This window comes from Pelodiscus sinensis, chromosome 2 (genome assembly GCF_049634645.1).
Source record: "Pelodiscus sinensis isolate JC-2024 chromosome 2, ASM4963464v1, whole genome shotgun sequence".
NCBI classification, from domain to species: domain Eukaryota; kingdom Metazoa; phylum Chordata; order Testudines; family Trionychidae; genus Pelodiscus; species Pelodiscus sinensis.
In genome coordinates, this window is record NC_134712.1 from 39976563 (window position 1) to 39997628 (window position 21066).

Sequence of the window (21066 nt, forward strand, 5' to 3'; positions counted from 1 at the left end):
GTCTAGATGTAGCCTCATTGTGTAAGTGACAAGGAGTCCTGTAGCACCTTATAGACTAACAGATGTATTGGAACATAAGCTTTTGTGGACAAAGACCCACTTGGTCAGATGCATGTAGTAAAAATATCCAGAGGCAGGTATAAATATGCAGGCCAGAATCAGGCTAGAGATAACGAGGTTAATTCAATCAGAGAGGATGAGGCTCACTTCTAGCAGCTGATCTGGAGGTGTGAATACCGAGATAGGAGAAGCTGCTTTTGTAGTTAGCTTTGTAGTTAGTTTCAGCTGGTCAGTTTCAGCAGCGGCTGAATTCCGACGCCTGGGGCAAAGCAGCTGGGGTGCTGCCAGGTTGGTCCCGTAGCACCGCCCCTCGGCGCTGCGGGACCAACCCGGCAGCACTCCAGCTGCTCTGCCCCAGGCGTCCCCAAGAGCAGCTGGGGTGCTGCCGGGTTGGTCCCGCAGCCCCGAGGGGCAGCGCTAGGAGACAAACCCGGCAGCACCCCAGCTGCTCTGCTCCCAGCTTCTCCGATTCAGCTGCTGGTCAGTTTCAGCACTTCCGAGTTCCTGATGGTGCCGGACCATCAGGAGTCCCGGAGCATTGGATGCCGGACTAATGGAGTTTTACTGTATTTGTGTAGTATCATTTCAATCTACAGATCCATAGTTTTCCACTACAAGCCCAACGTTCACTGAACATATACCATACAAAACGGGCACTCAAACCAGAGAGACAACAGTTACTTTCTAAAGAAGAATTTCAATAAGTTTCCTATAAAGTACTCTAAGTGAGTTGTCATCAGATCTGCAATTATACATAAAAAAGTATACCTGTCAGACTTTCTTTGGCACACACATACATCTTCATTTTGAAGGTACTATCTAAAAGAAGTGTTCTTGTTTGAGCAAAACAAGCTTTATATACATAAAGAACACCATACTGTAACTGAAAAGATGTCTAATCCTATATTTCATCCACCAGATGATCATAGAATTATAGAATATTAGGACTGGAAGGGACCTCAAGAAGTCATCGAATCCAGTCCCCTGCCCCCATGGCAGGACCAGTATAGTACTGTCTAGACCATCCCTGATAGACATTTATCTAACCCAGTCTTAAATATCTCCACAGATGGAGATTCCACAACCTCCCTGGGCAATTTATTCCAGTGTTTAACCACCCTGACAGTTAGGAAAAAGTTATTAACATCTAACCTAAACCTCCCTTGCTGTAGTTTAAGCCCATTGCGTCTTGTTCTATCCTCAGAGGCCAAGATGAACAAGTTTTCTCCCTCCTCCTTATGACACCCTTTTTGATCAAAATTTAGAACAGAAATCTCAAAACCCCTTATCAGCACTCAAATCTGTAGGTTATAGCTCAGGGGTTGGCAACCTTTTCAAACCAAAGAGCCAAACTACATCAAAAAAATTCAGAACAAGTGGTCAACAAAGAGCAGTATAAGAATGCCCATTTGAATGACTGAAAATATTCAAATTAATATTATTGATAATTGACGATGAATAACAGCAAAAATGAAACATCGTACTCAGACTTTATTTAATGGGACTTGTGCTGCTGGGGGTGCAGAAGTCAGGGCTGGGATGTATGAGGGGCTCAGGGCAGGGGTTGTGGTGTGTGGGAGGTAAGGAAGGATGCTGGGGGTGTGAAATAGAGTATGGGGAGGGGGGGAAGGGAGAGAGAAGGGGCTGGATTACTTTACCTGGCCAGGGCTGGGCTGCTGCACCCAGGCAACCGTAGCTGAACAAGGGGCTGGGACAGGATCGCCGCAGCAGGAGGGGGACAGCCACCAGTCCTTCCTATGGCCAGATGGGGGCTGGACTAAGGATGTTAACTGGGTAATCAAGTAACCATTACAATTTGTATCGCCTATATAATTAGTTGATAAGGGAAGGCGCTACCCTCACTGTGGCTCTGCAGTCCAAATGTAGTAAGAACCAGGTGTGCAGGCAGCCCAGCTCCTACTACATTTAAACTGCAGAGACAGAGCGGGGGTAGCTCCAGGACCCAGCGTGAGCTGGAATTACTCAGTCTGGATCGCGCTGGATCCAATAACCCCTGTCTATGGGGAGTACCAACTTCCTGCTGGGACCACCCCTCAGACAGGGGTTGCTGCTGGAGCAGCCTCCCATAGCCCCCACCCCCTACTGCTGCATCAGAGACAGCAGCACGGGCGGTGGGATGGCAGATGGCACCACGGAGACAGTGCTGGGGGAAACCAGCTTGAGAGCTGGCTCCCGCTAGCATCGGCTCCTGCTCCTCCTCCCCCTTAGTGCCTGCCGGGACAGCGGGAGAAGGAGAGGAGAGAGAGAATGAGAGTAGTCCATTTGACTACCCTTCTACATTCCTAGGCCGGATCGCAAGGCCTGCCCCAGGAGTGGGGTTGGGGACAATATGCTGCGACCAGATGGGGGCTGGGCCCCAGTTGGGGCCTTGTTGGCCAGGCTTTATCTTAAATCAAGTAAGATAAAGGGATTCAGTCTTGAGACATCTAATGTTTGCACATATGTCTGATCAAGCTTACCTTTGAAATCAATTCCTTTGTTCTAAAAAACTTCTCCTTGGCATTTTCATAAACAGCTGCATTTGTGGAGCCCTGCTGGAAGTAGACTGCACCCAAATCATAGCAGACCTGCAACAATCATCATTATTTGATATCAGGTAAGTTACCTTAAAACGCATTTATTAATTTTTTACTTATACTGTTTCAGGTAGATATTTGTATACATATTTTAAACTACTCCCAGTTCTGTATAACTAGTTGGTATATTGTAGAAGTTTCCCCATATACTTCATTTCTTTTCTGTCTTTTTATATTGCAAGCTTATGATCAGCAAATGTAGCTTATGTACTTGTACAGCACCTAGCACATTTTGTGCAATTCTGTAGAAAACAATATGATTCTATTATAACTTTCCAGGTCAACATCAAGGCTCACGTCCTCTCTTTCTCTGAAGAAAAAAAAAAAGGGTTAAGTTGCAAGCTTTTAGTTTAAATGTACCTGGCATTGCATTTCCTCAGCACTGATTTTCAATCCAGCTGTGGAACTCTCCGTTTCTCCATTCACCATACCAGGCTCCATGGCTAATAAATCCAGAGTTCTTATAGTGTGGACATAAAGATCTTTGTTTAACTTTAGAGCTGCTTCAAGCACCAGGATGGAATCAGCAGCCTGCTCTTTCAGCTGAAATAATTGAAGTGCATTTTAAAAATCAAGTTATCCTCTTGGCTGTCAAATTTAAATTCATGTATTTAAAAAATAACCCCACGCCCCTTAACTGTTACCAAGCGCTTATTACAATTTCAATTGTAAAAGTCTAATGTGGCATCTGATCCTGCATTTCTTGGGCATCCAAAATTCCCACAGAAATCAATGAGAGTTTTTTTCAGCACTCATTGAAAGCAGGATTGCAATCTTGCTTGTCACCATTATGCCATTTACTTTTATATTTTGTTCAATTTGTATAATAGAAAAACGTATCCATTTCTTTTTTTATCAGTTTCAGTTTCTGGTTTGTGTTAATTTCCAGCACATTAGCAAATTACAAAGATTGGGTTGTAGACTCCCCATCTGAAGGTTTTACTTGCTTCTCCCCAGAGCTGGGGAAGTAGGGGTCATGCTGCCAGCCAGTGGCTGCTCCACTGTGGTCATTCATGAATAACTGCCTCTTATCATACTAGGGATGTAACAGTGTAACCAATTAATTGTTTAACCCAAAAGCTGAAGCTTACTGGTTAACTCTATTGGCTAAATACATTCCTCCACCTGCCCCCAGGCCTCTGCTAGTAAATTTTTTATTTGGCTGGCCAGCAGCCTGGTTCAGTCCCGGCTCATACTGGGTCCCGGGAGCTACCCCTGCTGCAGCTCTGCATAAAAAGTAATGTAGGAGTTATTGCAGAGCTACAGCAGGGGTAGCTTCCGAGACCCAACACAAGCTGAGACTGAGCAAGCACAGCTGCCTATTGCCCAGCTCCTGAAGTACTCTCAGTGCAGAGCCGCAGCAGAAGTATCCCTCCCTTTCGGTTGATGTGAAATCATCACGTTCCAGGCACATTCCATTGTCCCGGCACAACCAAACCTTGACCTTGCTTAAGCTACAGTAAGAGGAAGATGCATACCAAATTTGGTGGTCCTAACTCCTACCATTAATGAGGAATTCTTGAAAAAAAAACTGACTCAGAGGGATACAAAGACATGCAAACTCAATAACATATATAGTAAACTGTTTCCACTGGAGTTTTAAAAAAAGAAAAAAAGATAAGAGCCTTTTTTGGTCCTAAATTCTGAGATCTTATTTTTACGAATCTAAATTTTTGGCAAATTTTCAGATAAGATCTTTTTCAGAATAAAGTTTTCTGAAGAATTAAAAAAGTGAGATTTATCAGAAGGCTTAAACAGGAAAAGAGACTTATTTTAATTTCCTGTTCAAAGTTATTTACAGGCAGTCCCCGGGTTACGTACAAGATAGGGACTGTAGGTTTGTACTTAAGTCGAATTTGTACTTAAGTCGGAACTGGCATCCAGATTCAGCCGCTGCTGAAACTGACCAGCGGCTGACTATAGGAAGCCCAAGGCAGAGTTTCTCTGCCCCGGGCTTCCTGGAATCAGCCGCTGGTCAGTTTCAGCAGCAGCTGACTTGGGGACGCTTGGGGCAGAGCAGCTGGGGTGCTGCCGGGTTGGTCCAGTAGCGCCGAGGACCGGCGCTGCGGGACCAACCGGCAGCGCCCCAGCTGCTCTATCACAGGTGTCCTCGAGAAAAGGCTGGTCTGCTGGGGGGGGGGGGGGGCGCGCAATAGCTGCACCCCCCTCCCCCAGCAGACTATGGAGACGCGGGCAGCGGGACTGAGACGCGCCGCGGTGCCGCCGCCCAGGTCCTCCGCAGCTTTGCTCCGCATCTCTCTGGTCTGCTGCGGAGGTGGGGGGGGAAGGGGGGTCGCCAGCATACCAGGGAGACACGGAGCAAAGACATGGAGGACCCAGGCAGCAGCACTGCGGCGTGTCTGGGCGGTCCTGCCACCCGGGTCCTCCGCGGCTTTGCTCCGCGTCTCCCTGGTCTGCTGGGGGGGCCAATTCGAATCAGCGCATATAGACTTAAAAACTAGTTCGAATTAGCGTTTTGCTAATTCGAACTAGCATGTCCACACTGAGTGGACCCTGAACCGAGGTTAAGGTTGGCCGGAAGCAGTGCCGACAGGGCATCAGAATAGGACTTAGAGCGTGGAGCTGCTGTCTCAGGCTAGCCGAGGGCTGTGCTTAAAGGGTCCCAACCCCCACCCCGGACAGACAGTTCTCAGGGGCTCCCCGCTTGGAAAGCAGTCCTGGCTTGGAGTGCCCTGAGTTCCCACACTCGGCACATCACAGCACTCGGCCATCAGACCGGCTGCACTTGCCGCAAGCTGCCATCCAGGGGGGAGGGGTCAATCGGGGGGCTGCAGGAGAGCTTCCACCCCAAGGAGCACACAGAGCCACCTCAGTCCTCCTTATCGGGGGCTTGTACCCCATTCCTCCCTCACCTCCTTCCACTTACCCCTCCCTAGCCCCCCTTCCTGATGTCCAAAATAACGGACACGTGCATTCAAAGGTTTGTGGAAGGCTGGAGAGGGATGGCACGAGACAAATGGCTTGGTCACTGTCTTCGGTCCATCCCCTCCAGGGTCCCTGGGGTTGGGCTAGATGGACCTTTGGTCTGACCCAGGAAGGCTATTGTAAGCTCAGGGATCAGGGTCGGGGGGTCTCACTGGACCCCCTTGATTCTCTTGCACACCTGCTTCTGGGTGGCCAGGCTGGCAGCTCTCCTGCCCTAGACGGCCACTTTCCTGTGCCTAGTGCGGAGATCGTGGACGAGGTCCACAATGTCTGCACTAGCCCAGGCGGGTGCCCGCCTCTTGCAGTCCCGGGCAAGCTCCCGGGAGCCGCCAGCCTGGTCCCGGGAAGAGGGGGAGGGCTGGGGGGCATCAGGTGTGTGGCTCGATCCGTGCCAGGTGCAGGGTCTGCTGGCTGGGTGCTGGCAGGCTTGCACCTGGCACGGGTACCGTAGCCAGCCCGTGCCCCTTTAAGGGTTCCGGGGCTGGGAGGGGGGCAGAAGAGTTTCCCTGGTGGTGCCCAGAGTGGCCACCAGGGAAAGCTGGGGAGGGCTAGCCTCCCACTAGTTCAAATTAAGTGGCTACACAGCCCTTAATTCGAACTAGGCGTTAGTCCTCGTAAAATGAGGTTTACCTAGTTCGAATTAAGTTCTAACTAGCGGTTTGCATGTGAAGCGCCTATCAAAGTTAATTCGAACTAACATCTGTTAGTTCGAATTAACTTTGTAGTGTAGACATACCCTAAGTGACTACTCAATAAGCCTGCATCAGAGGCAGAAAGGGGTAGAGGAGAGCAGGAGTTAGTGCTGGGGACAGGGAAGACAGAGGCGCAGCAGGGGACCCAGTGAAAGCTGGGACAGCTGAGTCCCAGCTCATGCCAAGTTCCAGACGCTGTGCCTCTGCTTTTTAAATGTAGTAAGAGCTACCAGATCCCAGGCTGCTGCTGCCTGGCGGCTCTTACTATATTTAAAAAGCAGAACCACAGTGAACCCCCTTATCTTCTAATCGTGTAGTCAATGGAAATTTTATCAACTACTCAATTAGCTTAATAACCTCTATTTACTATTCCTATTATGCATCACTGGACTTACAGCTGAGAGCTGAATTCTAAAAGAAGAACCCAGACCTTAAAGTAGGCACATGTATCTATTTTCCTTTTTGCTGCCATTCAAAGTATTAGCATTTTGTGTCATGTAATCATCATTCACATGCCCATACCACCATCCATGCCTATTCAATTTGAGTGAACAGAAAAAAGAGAGGGCCATAAAGAATGTTTTCTCTGCAGCACAAAGCAAGTTTTTTAACATTAACCAGAGATTAGTATCCATTATAAAAATGGTAGAACAATAAAGCATAAAAACCAAGAAACATAAGTGAAAAAACTTATTAACAAATGAGACATCCTGTAAAAGCCTGAGATTGCACCTCTAATAGTAAAATCCTTCCATACACTCGATGTCTAACATCTAAACAAGGAAGAACACTCACCACTTTTAAAATATTTTCTGTCAGTTCTTTTTCCTGTTGTATCTGATTCATTCTGAAGGAAGAAAGAAAATATTTTTAGATGGCAACTCACAATTCTAATAATAAAACAAACAAGCTACGTTAATCAGAAATATAGCCCAGTCCCTTAAATACCTAGTTTTGGACTTCACGATTAATAAACATACATTTCCAGGAATTGATGAATTTTTACTTTAAAATTACTGGATATTTTAACTGATTTTTCCATACAGAACCTTCTTAAAAATGATCAGTTTTGTCTCTGAGACAGACACAAGAGCTTTAAAGATATGTAATACTAGAAGCCTTAACCAGTGTCTAGGACAGGCGTGCAGGCTGCCTGCTGGCTTCTCCCTGGAGCTGGCCTAGGGTGGTGGAGACTGTGCAGCACAGTAGGCGGCTGCTCCGCATGGCCAGCCTGGAGTGGCAGGGGGCCGTGTGGCACAGTGGGCAGCTTCTCCCCAGGAGACCAGGTTGCTGGAGGTCATGTTGCAAGCCAGGGCCACTCTCCAGGGCTGGTGATCTTGCTGCCCCTGTTGTGGTCATTCATGAGTATAACTGTCTCTGCTATCATACCCTCCCTTTCTGCTTGATGCAAAACAATCACGTTCTAAACACATCCCATTGTCCTGACAGAACCAAACCCTGACCTTGCTTTAAATTAGAAGAGGAAGCTGCACACCAAATTTGGTGTTCCTAGCTCTTACTGTTTACGAGTTTTTGAATAAATGGACTCGCAGACAGACACACAGACAGAGGCATAAACTCCCTAAAATATATAGTAGATTAGATGTGCCTATCATGAGGATTTTTCTTAGTACACAGCAAAGTATGCAATACCTTTAAAGTCTGAATTATGTCCTCTGTTTTACAGAAATACATAACTAATAGTTATAAGCAGACTTCCTGAATATAAATCTGAGGTGGTATTTTGGCAATGCAGTTTACAGGGATGCACAACGTAAAAAAAAAATACCAAGAAGCGGGGTGTGTGTGTGTGTGTGTGTGTGGTGTGTGTGTGTGTGTGTGTGTGTGTGTGTGTGTGTGTGTGTGTGTGTGTGTGTGTGTGTGTGTGTGTGTGTGTGTGTGTGTGTGTGTGTGTGTGTGTGCGCGCGCGCACGCGCTTACATATTTTGTCCAAAACAATTTATGTTTATTTATACAAACATGTCTAATGAAATAAATTCTGAGCTAACGAAGAAAAGATTCATTCTTGCACATTATTAATTTAATAGCTCAGTGGATTCTCAGTCTGAAAGTTTGGAATAGTATAAATTCATTCAAATAATAAGCCTGGTATAAGTGAAGCCAGAGATAAAAAAGTTACCAAACACAGATCAGATTGAGGCCTAAGCCTTCTAGTTAGAGGGAAAACACACACCTGCTTCCTTTCCCCCCATGATTTTCTGAGTTCTCTGTCATTCTTTACAAGATCATACATAAAACAGAACATATTTAAACAAATATATTTTTAAAATGTATTCTGAAAATATTCATTTTACATGCTTTTAAAGAGTACAATTTATAATTGCAATCGTATATATGCTATTAACATGCCATTGTCAAACTGAAAATTCATCTTCTGAACTATAAATGCTTAATAAATGTGATGTCAATATTCTGAAGATCATTTGCCAACTTACACACTTAACTGAGGTGGACCAGGTTTCACTTGTTTTACAGGAAAACTACTTTGGACGATGGTCCTAATGGCCCTATGGGGGAAAAGAGTGAAAACAAAATTTAAACAAAATCATTTATTATTCTTATTAACATGTGATATACTGAGCAAACTGCAATCTAAAAATACCCCCAATTTAGAAAACCTGACAACTTGTACATATTCTCTGCATGAGGACATTTAAGTCATAATTCAGGAGCCAACACTCTTCAAGAATCTGTTCAATATTCAGTTACGACAACCTATTTTCTTTGTAAGATCTCCTCACACCCAGCTTGTCACACTCATCCAGTTCAAAAACAGAGAGCAGATTATCAACGCTGTACATGTAGTTTATGAGATTTATGTCATTTAGTGTCTGCATACCTTTTAACTAAATGCAAAAAGTAAACAGATTACACTGAAATTGCCAGAAAACTAAAATGTGTGTATTTTTGTGCATGCACGCACATACACCCATCCCCACTAAAGACAAATTCAGCACTTCTCTGAACAGCTTAATTTAGAACCAATTTAAATAGGATTAACTTTCCTTTCTGTATTCAACCTTTGAAAATGAGCTCAAAGGAGAGTGTTACTTTACCATCTATTGTAGAGCAGTATAGCCATTGTGGTGGTTGGAGGTAAGCTGGACAGATCCACATCAACATGTTTAGTTCCTGGAGGAACTTTGCTAATGCACAGTAGTTCATTCAGCAACATATTCAATACAGGAACACACAAGCTAAAAAAAAAACAAGAAAAAAAGAGATTGTACATTTCATGTAGAAGACCTACATCTAGTACAGAGCTGGGGAACCTTTTTTCTATTGGAGGCCATTGTCCCTCAACAACAAAAAAACAGTTGCAGGCCACAAAGCCCTGTGGGGGAGAACAGAGGCTTGGGGCTTCCCCGATGCTCCATGTTGGAGCCAAAAATGAGATGTTCAGGGTACAGGAGAGGGCTCCAGACTGGGGCTAAGGAGTTTGGAGTGCATAAATGAGCTCACAGCTGGGGCACAGAGGTGGGGGTGCAGGATCTAGCCAGGAGTTAGGGTATAGGAGGGGGTTCCAGTCTTGGACAAACTGGGTGCAGGGTCTGAGAGGGGCCTGAAGGCTGAGTGTGTGGGTTGAGTAGTGCCAGCTGCAGCCAGCGCTGCTTAGCTCAAGACAGCTCCCAGTCAGCAGAGAAGCAGGGGTACAACAGGCTGTTTCCCTCTCCCCCCCGCCGTGTGCTGATTCCACACTGCTGATTCCACCGGAAACTGACATAGTTGCGCTGTGAGATTCCTGCATGCACTACCCTGCCCACATAGTTCCCATTGGTCACAATTCCCAGCTAATGGGAGCTGCAGGAGCAGAGCTGTGCACATGGCCTCAGACCTTCTTTGTTCCCTCCCTGATTGTGTGTCAGCATCGCTGTGCCTACAGGCCTCTGGGAGTCAACCTAGCTTCCCCCTGCAGCAAGGAGAGTTAGTGCTCACCATACTAGCCCAATTGAGAGTGGCGGGGACCACGATTCACAGGGCTTTTGGCCCCACATCATGGGCTGGAACAAATAAAGCAGGGGGCTGAATTTGGCCCATGGGCCAGAGGTTCACCACTCCTGTTCTATTATGTTTATACATAACAGAACTAAGCAGTGCAGGCTATATTACTTATTGATCCATAATTCCCCTGGAAAGTAAGAGTAATTTTCACCTCTGTATTAGACTAGGTATGTTAACTAACATGTAATTGTGTAAATGTGTAACGGATTATTTTTTTTCAGTTACAAGCTTAAACAGGGGAAGGCAGGTGGGATCTGCTGCTCTCGGGGAGCTGGCTTGAATGGGATCCATTTTCAGCTTGTTATAAAACAAGATGGTCCACACTGTAGTTTAATACAGGCACACTCTGGTCTGGCAACATCTGCAGTCCGGCATGATTTTTAGTTAGCCAGATGTCCACTTATCGTGGACTCTAATTTATCCCTAAATATCTCCTAAGAGTCCAGTAGGCAATAGAAATGTTGGTAATGCTGCTAGACAACAGTGACCTCCCATGGTCTGGCAATTGACTGGATTAGCACCATTCAGGACCCGAGTGCGCCAGACTTGAGAGGTTCAATCTGTATTTTCAACATGAAACAAAGGAAATACCTTTTCTCCAGAACATCCAAATCCCACTTCAAATGTGCAGCAACTTTCAGAGCAAGAAGTTTTAAAATACGGTTTCTCTTGTTATCAGGTGGAGGCTGAACCTGGTTCTGCTCATTTACTGATGGTTTGGAAGCCTGTTCTAAAAACTGGACAATCAGCTGAACAGGTGGAGGATCTATAAACAGGAAAAAACAACACATTTGTAACTTAATTTTTAGGCACAGAAACAAAACATGTCACACTGAAATCAAATAACCAGTAATATTGAGCAGAGAGACTATTTTCTTGGTATTTATACCGTGTCTTTTTGCTCAACAAATGTGAAGTTCATGAGTTTTTACACTGAATTTACCCAGATTTTATTTTAAAAACTTCAGTTAAATTATTTGGATGCCATGATGAAATACTATTCTTCCTATTTATTTTCATTATTATTCAACCACTGCTAACCATAAAAGAGATTTCCATACTAAATGTGCCTTGAGTACACCTACTGTTATCTATGAGTAGAAAGTCTAGTAGCATGGTTAAAATCTGATTTTGAGCAGGTCTAAATTTAGGAATGGCCTAATAGGTCAAACTAATGGTCCATCTAATATTCTGTTATCCAACATTCATCAATGCCAGATGCTTTAAGGGAATGAACAGTACAGGACAATTATTATGCAGTCCCTGCTTTTGGTATTTAAAGGCTTAAGAACACCCAAAACATACAGTTGCATTCCTGAGCTACTGATGGACTTATCCTCCATGAATTTATCTAGGTGGTTTTTTTAAACAATTATATTTTTGACTTTCACAAAATGTCTGGGCAACAAGTTCCACAGGTTGACTGTATGTTGTGTGAAGTACTTCCTTACATTTGCTTTAAACCAGCTATCTATTAATTTCAATGTTTATAGGTCATTAATAAAATTACTAATTGCTGTAGACTAACAATAAGTCAAGAATAGTAATCTATTATATATTTTAGACAGTTTGTGCACCTGTCTATGAATCCATTTGTTCAAGAATGCCTCCTAAATGGTAAGTGGTAGGAGCCTCAAATTTGGTATGTAGCTTCCTCTTATTATGACTTAAAGGACAACATGATGTGTGTAAAATGCAATTGTTTTGTATCAAATGGAAAGCGAGAGGTGAGACAACAGGGACTGTTATACTCATGAGTGACCAGAGGGGGCAGTAAGCACCTCGGCACTGGGGACAGCCACTGGTCAGCAGCATGGCCTTTGACATCCCAGTCCGGTCTCTGTCAGAAGCTGGCGGAAGGCCTGCACAGCCCCCCCTCACCCTGATCCAGCCCCTATCTGAAGTCGGTGGGTGGCCTGCATGGGCCTCCTCACTCACCTAGGACAGTCCATCAGAAGCCATCAGGAAGCCAGCACGACCCTCCCCCTGGGGAGAAGTTTGTAGGAGGTCAGCACAGCTTTCCTCCCCACCCAAGCCCTGAGCAGGCTTCAGACCCAGCCAACGTCAGGTAAGTCTTCTAGTAGCAAATATTTCAGTCCATTTTAGAGTCTTCTGAGGATCTTTTCCTGTACAGCCTCATTGAAATTAGCATTCTAAGAAAATAGACTTTTTCCTCAAGTATAACTTGGAAATTAGCTGAAAATAATCTGTTTCCACATCAGCTTTTCCACGTTAGAGGGACACACATGTATTTTAGAACGGTCAATCTACGTTCCCTTTAAGCTGTGTGGCTGCTCAGCAGTCTATTAAATGCCGTGCAGATGCTCAGCGCTGCACCTGAGGGAGAGGCACCCCTCTCCCTAGCCCAGACCAGATGCATTTGTGGGAGAGGTGCCTCTCCCCTCAGCCCAGGTGATGCTGGGGTGTGTGTGGGGGGGGGGGGGGAGAAAGAGAACTGGAGGGAGTCCTCTCTCCCTGCCATAGCCACAGGGGCAGTCTGCTCCCCAAATACTTCATCTCCAGCCCCACCCCAGAGCCCTCACCCCCCCCACACTCCAGCCCTGAGCGCCCTCCCACACTCTGAACTCCTCAGCCCCACCCCCACAACATAAATTTCATAATGTGCACTTATAGGGCAATGATGCGTCACATCACACCCGTAAGTGCACATAAGATTAATTTTGCATATAGGAAAAATTAAAGGGTACATTACTGTCAATCGCAGTTAAGGCAGGTGATTAACACTTTTTTAAAAAATGAGTGTTAAGTGCCATTTCTAGAAGTGTGCAGTTAACAGCACCAAGGCAGGGAGCAAACATCAGCTGGGCGAGGGGTGCCCCGCTGTCCATGGAACCCTGTTCAGGGGGCACCAGTGCACGTTGGAATAGAGGTGCCCCTCTATCTGCTCCCCTGCTCAACTGCTGTTCCTGCCTCCTCCTTCCTCTCATGGAGCCATCCTGGCTAAGCTGCTCTGCACTGGGAGCCTTCTTCTTATTTACTGCAGGGGCTGGAGAAAGCTAAAATCGGAGTTCTCAGAAGTCCTGATTCTAAACAGTCAAGGCTATGCTAGCACTGTACAGTTAAAGGGCATGCATCAATTTTGTACCACTAATCAGATGAGTTAAAAGAAATTTCAGGTACAAACCTGCCTAAATCCCTCTGAAATCTTTGAGGTTTTAGAATGACACTTTTTGTTTATATAAAAAAAAGAAAAAACTGCTGTGAAAGAACCAAACAAAAAGAAAAATTGTGAAACGAAGTGCCGTAAAAGCAAAATAAAAAACCTTCTAGCTTAGGTCTAGGCCAGTGGTTCTTGAAGAGTCATATATGGACCGCCAGTGGTCCGTGGCTGTCTTGCAGGTGATCTGCAGGCTCAGGACTTGCCCTCCCCTGCAGCAGGAAGAGAGCTTTGCAGGGGAAGGAAGTCACTGGGGGGATGGCAGGAAACTGCTCATCTGGGGGCTTTCCCCACTGCTCCCATTGGCTCAGCCCACTCTTATACCCTCCCTTCCATCCAGACCACTCCCACCCTCAACTCGCTCCTGCATTCATTTTGTCATCTTGGGTGGCTGGCTGGTGGTCTGCAGAAAGGTCTGTGTTGCATGGGGTGGGCTGCAGGCCAAAAAGTTTGAGAATCACTGGTCTACGCTATGTCTACACTCGCACAGAGATGTAAGCAACTAATCAACTAGTCGATTGTCCGATAAGCAAAAGCTTATTGGAAAGGTGACACACTAATCAACTAGTCGCTTCCTCCCCTTGCGGCCTTCTCAAAGAGGCAGTGAGGAGGGAGAAGGGCCAAGAGAGGGAGTGCTCGGGAAAGCAGGCTTAAAAGCCAGTTCCCATGTACTCCAGCTCCGTGGGAGGGGGCAGGGGTGTAGTGGTGGCATTCCAACTTGTAAACGTACAAGAGTTCCCACTGGGGCTCTTGTACATTTCAAAGCAAAAGTGCTCACACAGAGCCTGGGGTCAGGCTGCAGGTGTGCATTTCAAAGATTGAAATGCCCAAAAGCCCCTGTGATGCTCTTGTATATTTCAAAGGCAGAACACACTAACACTTATTGACTAATTAAATAGTCGATGGAAATCCCATCGACTATTCGATTAGTTAATTAATCAAAATTTAACATCTCTACTACACCAGCACATTCATTGCTAAAACTTTTGTTGCTCAGAGGTGCATGCTTCATTGATGAAACTATTACCCCTCATTAGCGGTGGTTTTACTTTGTTGCCAGAATTCTCTCTTGGTGATAAAGAGCCAGCTGCAGTGGCACAGCTGTGCCATTCTAAGATTCATTGTGCAGACATAGCCTTTGATGTTAGAATACTAAGGTAACAATTTTTTACAACAGCAGTTTTTGTTGTTCTTTTAAAACCTTTTTCATGTCTACATGTCAGCTTCCACTAAAGACTTCTCTCAGTTATGCTCAATTATATGTTAATATTTAGTAACTGCATACAATACCACAGTAGTGCATGGATCTTTGCAGTTAATATGAGGCAGTCATGATGTCTGCAAATATCTATCCAAAAGATACTGATCCTTAAAATACTTTATCTGTGGCAGACCATTCCTGTGGCACAGACCACTCCTATAAGTACCCCACTGAAATCACTAGCAGTAAGCATTACATGCTGCAATATTTGTAAGATCTGTCCCCAAAAGGTGAATGACAAACACATTGCTAGAGAAATACCACCGGGCAAGAGAATGGACAGAAAGGCAAAGGTGATATAGGACTGGATATAGGGTTGCCGGATGACTGTCTGTTATTCGGGTCCCTGTCAGGTAAAAAAAACCAAAAAACAAAAAAAAACAAAAAAAAAAAACAGAAAATACCGGACACATGAAATGTCCAGTATTTCCTGTTTCCCTCGGACGGAAGCCCGGCGGGGACAATGTTCCCCTGCCATGTCTGGCAGGGGAGTGAGGAATGCGGGAAGCCCGGCAGACTCAATTTTCCCCTGCCGTGTCTGGCAGGGGCGGGGAGTGAGGAGCGGGGGAAGCCCGGCGGGGACAATTTTCCCCTGCCACATCTGGCGGGGGCGAGGGAGTGAGGAGCACAGGGCCATTTAAAGGCACAGCACCCTTTTTTTGCTTAACAACTTTGGTCTCCCCCCTCTTTTATCCCCCCCTCAACAGATTTTTTCCCTGGTTTTGTGGGTTTGTTTGGGTTGGGGAGGGGGGGGTGTTCAGTATTTTTTGTTAAATCATCTGGCAACCCTAACTGCATAGAGCATTCCATCAACTACTTGACTAGTAAATTAATCGCTACTTAACATCCCTAGCCCTGGACCAATTTCCAAAATCTTGGAGTGACCTTCCCCATCAAAAATTATTGCCTATCCCAGCACAGAAAGTGATTATATGGTAGGGGGACTAAGGTTAACAGTATACATTTTTCTTACCATGGTTTTCATCACATAAGTTATCTGAAAGACTACAGAAGTAGGCTTTAAGGAAGAATGTGACAAAGGAGACAAATAGCATAGCATATAAGTTCAGGAAAGATATTCCTGATGTAAAGAATAGTATATAAGAAAGTATGTAAGTGCATGAGACACACAAGTAAAAGGAGCACTAAGAAAAGCAATGAGCAGAAAACAGAGCCTGAATAGTATTATAGCAGAAGACGATCAAGATGTAAGGAGAGACGGTACAGGCTTTAAAATAAGAGGATGAAAACTATGATTGTGTGTGTAAGAGTATGTTATGGTGACATCTTTAGAACAGCAATATTTTAATAGGTAACAGAAGAACATGAATACTTTTTTTTAGGTTTTCACAAACATTGTCCACAACTTCTGTTTTCAACCTATACTGCATACAGTCTTCAGTCGCCGGGGAACAGCGTAGCGAGCGGCAAACCCTCTGCCACTTTGCAGGGAGGCAGGAGAAGCCCAGCGCAGCCGCAGGCAACAGGCCAGATGGGGAAACCCAGCCTCCAGCCTGCAAGTGGGGGCGGAGGAGAGGGGACAAGGCGTCCGGCGAGAAGGAGTCAGCGGGGAACGGCGCGGCGAGTGGCAAACCCTCCACTGCTTTGCAGGGAGGCGGGGGAAGCTCCGCGCAGCCGCCAGCAATGGGCCAGCTGGGAAAATCGTGTTATTCCGGGGACGGTTGTGTAATTAAAAAAACGTTCCCTAAAAACAAATTGTGCTATCGCAAAAATGTGTTAAACGGGCACGTGTTAAATGAGGAATTACTGCATGGGCATAACATGGCATTATAATATTTTTGGTCTTATCTTTTTCGTATGGTTCCTAATGTTCTGATAGCTTTCCTGACTGCTGCTGTACATTGAGCAGATAGTTTCATAGAACAATTCAACGTCCCCAAGACCTCTTTCTTGAGCAGTAAACGCTAATTTAGACTGTATAATTTTGTGTACACAGCATGTTTTCCAATGTGAATCACTTCATGTTTATCAACGTTAAATTTCACAGGCACTTTGCTTACCCGGTCCCTCAGTTTTGTGTTATTTGTCATTATTGTGTAATGCCTTTGTAACTCTCCCCAGCCATCACCTAGCCAGACAGGAACCCCCCCGTAACATTCATTTTTGCTTGCTTGAAGCATACAGGGCACATAGAGCAGTAAAATCAGCATAGTCTTTGATGCCTTGCTAAAAGGCCTGGATATGCTGGCTGCTGTGACCCTGGATGGCTGTAAACAGAAATACGTCAATTGCTGACCAAGAGGCTGCAGAGGAGTACCCTTGACTGAAACCCATATTGATATGAACACGCAGTCGTCCGTGGGGGGAGGAATCTCCGGCCCAGTAAAGAATGTCCAGTACTCACAATTCAGTTCTCTCTCTTGCAAGTGTAAATTAACTTGAAACTCCCTTGTAAGAACTGGTGTCACAAAGACGGACCAACACACATTGGCATCTTAGATAAGAAAGAGGATACTGGCCCCTATGGGTGTAAAGATGGGTCCAGCAGCACGCTTACTCTGAGCGTCAATCTACCATCTATCTGCTGGTCAGGTTAGGTGATTGGCCTCCCGAGGTTCCACGGGGACACCCACCTCGTATTCATCTTTCCTAGGAATTGAGGGATCAGCCCTGGCTTGACACGCTGGAGTCGAGAGGCACAGAAGGGGGTAAAAATTGTACCTGGATGTGTCCTTTGTTTTAAGTGTCCACATAGACTGAGAGCTCTTTAAAGATTAAGCTGTCACTTGGTACCATTTTTTCTATTTTCTATCTTTATTTTCTTTGTAACCATTTTTTAAGATTTATATTTGCTAGCAGTTAAGAAATAGAGCAATAGCCATTGTAACCATATGGTTTATAAGCTTCTTTAATAAACCTGTAACTGTTTAAGTTTTAACCTGACTCCTTCAGTTGCTGTAACAGAACCAAGCACAATTTAAAAGAACTCCAGCCAGTTATAAGGGACGGATACAGGCAGAGCTGGGCATTTGGATTGTGTCGCTTCCAGAGGACAGATCAGTAGGGGCATCTCTTAGCCTTCCCTAGGCTGCCCGCTGCGAAGGGATCATGTATCCTAGCAGTCAAAGTCTGAGGGGTAATAAGCTCTCCCTGTAAACTCTGGGGCGTCTGTTGGCTGCCCACCGCAAAGGGACCCCAGTCCTAGCAGTCAAAGACACGGACGTTAAACTTTCCGGGGTGCCCGTCAGCCTCCCTAGGCCGCCTGCTGCAACAGGACCTTGTGTCCCAGCAGTTGAAGACTCGGGTGCAACATACACACAGACACTGACCTGACCATCGGCTGACACTGCCTTAAGTCACTTGTACCATCTGAGTAACCTGACCACCTCTCTGTTTACCAAACCCTTTCCCACACGAGTAGGAATAACTGAACAGAGGGGCTGGGACAGCGGGGCAGGAAAGACTCGTGGCATTAGGAAGCCTCTCCCCAGCCACCGGACCCCCTGGATCCTGATGGTAAAAGCGTAGAGGTCCCAAAAAGAAAAGACGCCAGCACATCAGCCTTGAGACCTAGGCCCACCCCCGCCGCCTTTTTCTAGCCGGGGCATCACACCGGGGCACAGGCACCTCCACAGCCGCCCCAGGGCGAGCGGGCCCCCGCCCACAGCGCCCCGCCGCTTCACGCGAGACACAACCCCGGCAGCAGCGCCCCACCCCGAGCTGCTCCCCAGGCGCCCGCTAACCGCGCCGGGACTAACCGGGGCAGGACTTCTTCAGGTGCGTCTCCAGCAGCGCCTCCTCCAGCAGGAACTCGAACCAGGAGGTCTGCGGCGGGGTGCAAGGCCGGCTGGAGGTGGCCGCCTCCCGGTCCGCAGCCTCGGCGCTCATCGTGCTGGCCCGGCCCAGCCCCCGTTCGTCGTCGGCCTCAGCGACCCCCGCCGGCTGCCCCGCCCCCAGCCGGAGGAGCCCCGCGAACCAAGATGGCCGCCGCTGAGGCGCCTTGCGGAGGGAAGAGGCTCCGCCCCATGCAACGTTTCTGGCCACTCAGGGAACGGCTGGGGCGGAGCCGGCTGCAGCCACCATCCTGCAGTTCTATTGGTGCGACCCGCACGGAGGGGCGTGGCCTGTCTCAAAGCTCGCGCCGGCGCCAGGCTAGACCCGCCCCTCCACTGATTGTTGTGCGGTGAGTCGGTGCTGCTCGTTCTCCCCCAGCAGCGGCTCCCGGAGCCATGGGCTCGATGAGACTCTGTTCTTCCAGGCCCATCCCACAGCTGCGGCCCTGCTCCGCCTGCCTTGTGTTCCAGCTGGGGAACCCGGCTGAGCCCTGTCCCGCTCTGTCCACCCACCCGGCGCTCCAGCTGCAGCGGCGGGAGGGCGGGAGGGAGGGAAGTGCCGCTACCTGACCCCACTCCTGGGCTGGAGCAGTGAGTGGGTGGAATGGAGCAAGCTCCTGCACTCTTAGCCTGCTGCACAGCTGGAAGGGCCCCTGCCCAAAGTGTCCACCCCCCCCTGCCCAGGCTGGCTGAAGGAGATGGGGGAGGCAGTCTCCTTCCCCTGCCATTACCTACCCGTCCACACTCAGGGCCCTTAGTGATCTGTCCTAGGTAAGCCCCTGTTTCCAACAGTAACTTTCTAGCCCCCTGGGCCAGAGTTCAACCACCAAATATAGACAGCACCTGCATTAGCAAATGGCTTGGTTTGGGGACAGTTTCAGGAAGGTCGGAGGCAATTTAACACATTGCCTCAGCTCTGATGCTGTGTTTCCCTCCAACTGGAGCTCTGACTAATCAATGACTCTGGAAATGTCATTGCAACTGTAAGTAAGCAGCGCTCCACCTGTTTCATCTTACAGCCCTGCTTCTGTAACAGCTTGACAGAAAGGCAGCAGTAGGACACAAAGGTCACTGACAAAGCATACAGGCAATAAGCCAAAAGTATTTAGCATTTGTCCTGCAGTAGCACTATGCACCCACTAAAAGCAGGGTGTCATTTTTGGTTTAGATATGGTTCAGACATTCTAAAGCTCTAAGCTCTTTGCAGCCAAGGCCATTTAAATAGAGAAGACAAAGAGTGAGGGAGAAAACTGAGGTGAAACAACTTGCTCAAAATTCCACAGCTGGGCAGTGACAGAACAGAGACTAGAACCCTGCTCTTCCAAGGCCCCCTCTAGTGCCAGAAGCACCAGGCCATGGTAAGAATGCTTTTTAGTGCTTCACCCTTTTTATTTTGAGGACCCAAACATTTCTGTTTGTGAAATTGTGTGAGAGCAATTTTACTTTCTGTATCAAAAGATGATTGCATGAATCTGCTCTTGATGATAAGGGAAAATCTTTTGGTGTTCTTCTTTCTTGTTGGTCAGATCCCAAAAATATGGACACAAAACAAGAAGATTTTCATGGGCAGCAGTACTATTTATAAAATAAAAATGCATTTTTCCATTCCACAACCTCAGGCTTTGTTTGTACCAGACAAGTGGAACAATTTAAATGGATTTAAAAATTGATCTAGATAAATCCATGCAAACCCCTAAGGTAATGGCATTTAAACTGTTTTGATCTTTGCTTATATTAATTTAGCTGATATCAGTATATTAACTCTTATTTCTTCTTCCAAAGAAGTGAGAATTTACCCTTTGACACTTTTGAACACATGAAATAATTGAATCTTTCATATACGTGAAATGTTACTTCCCAGGGCCTGCTAATATTCCAATGCAGGTAATTTCAGTTGTAGGTAGGATTGCAAAACTTTTAATTGCAAAAAATCAAACACCTTTGCCACACCCCTCCCTTCTCTGAAGCCCCACTCATTTCATCACCTCTCCCGCAACTGCTTACTGTCCCCCATCCTCGCTCATTTTCACTGGGATGTTGGAGGTTGCTTTGGGCTGGGAAGTGAGATCTTTGGGTTCAGAGAGTTGGCAGGGGTGAGATGTAGGGGTGGGGATGGGAAGTGGTATTTTATGGGGGTGGATGTCTCAGGGCTGCGGCAGGAGCGTGGGGCAGAGGAGAGGGTTTGAGGTGTAGGGTCTAGGCAGTGATGACCTCAGGCGGTTCCCAGGAAACAGTGGCATATCCTGCCATGTGCCATGCACACAGCTCCAAGTGGCTGCAGTTCCTGGCTAATGGGAGATGTGGAGCCAGTGGTTGAGGCAGTGCCTACTGGTGGGGGCATTGTGTAGAGCCCCCAGCCCCTCCTCCACCGAGGTACCTAAGGGACATGCCAGTTGCTTCTTGGAAGCCTACCTGCCCTTCTGGTGCTGCAGCCAACCAGACTTTTAGCAGCCTGGTGAGCAAAGTGGTCAGGCTTTTTGAGCAGGCAGTCTCAAGTTCGAAACCAGATGCCTGG

General features: G+C 46.8%; 1 protein-coding gene across 1 annotated transcript in view; it reads right to left on the reverse strand.

The window, feature by feature from the left end:
* The window catches only part of INTS8 (integrator complex subunit 8), an 83490-nt gene extending 64764 nt beyond the window's left edge, over positions 1-18726 (reverse strand). The window contains exons 1-7 of the mRNA XM_075920360.1: positions 18477-18726; positions 10910-11084; positions 9373-9513; positions 8752-8823; positions 7091-7142; positions 3018-3200; positions 2541-2648 (exon numbers count right to left, since the gene is read on the reverse strand). Of these exons, the coding sequence (XP_075776475.1) occupies positions 2541-2648; positions 3018-3200; positions 7091-7142; positions 8752-8823; positions 9373-9513; positions 10910-11084; positions 18477-18606 (861 nt within the window). The 5' untranslated portion in view covers positions 18607-18726. The remainder of the gene's footprint in view (positions 1-2540; positions 2649-3017; positions 3201-7090; positions 7143-8751; positions 8824-9372; positions 9514-10909; positions 11085-18476) is intronic.
* Positions 18727-21066: the final 2340 nt, after the last annotated feature.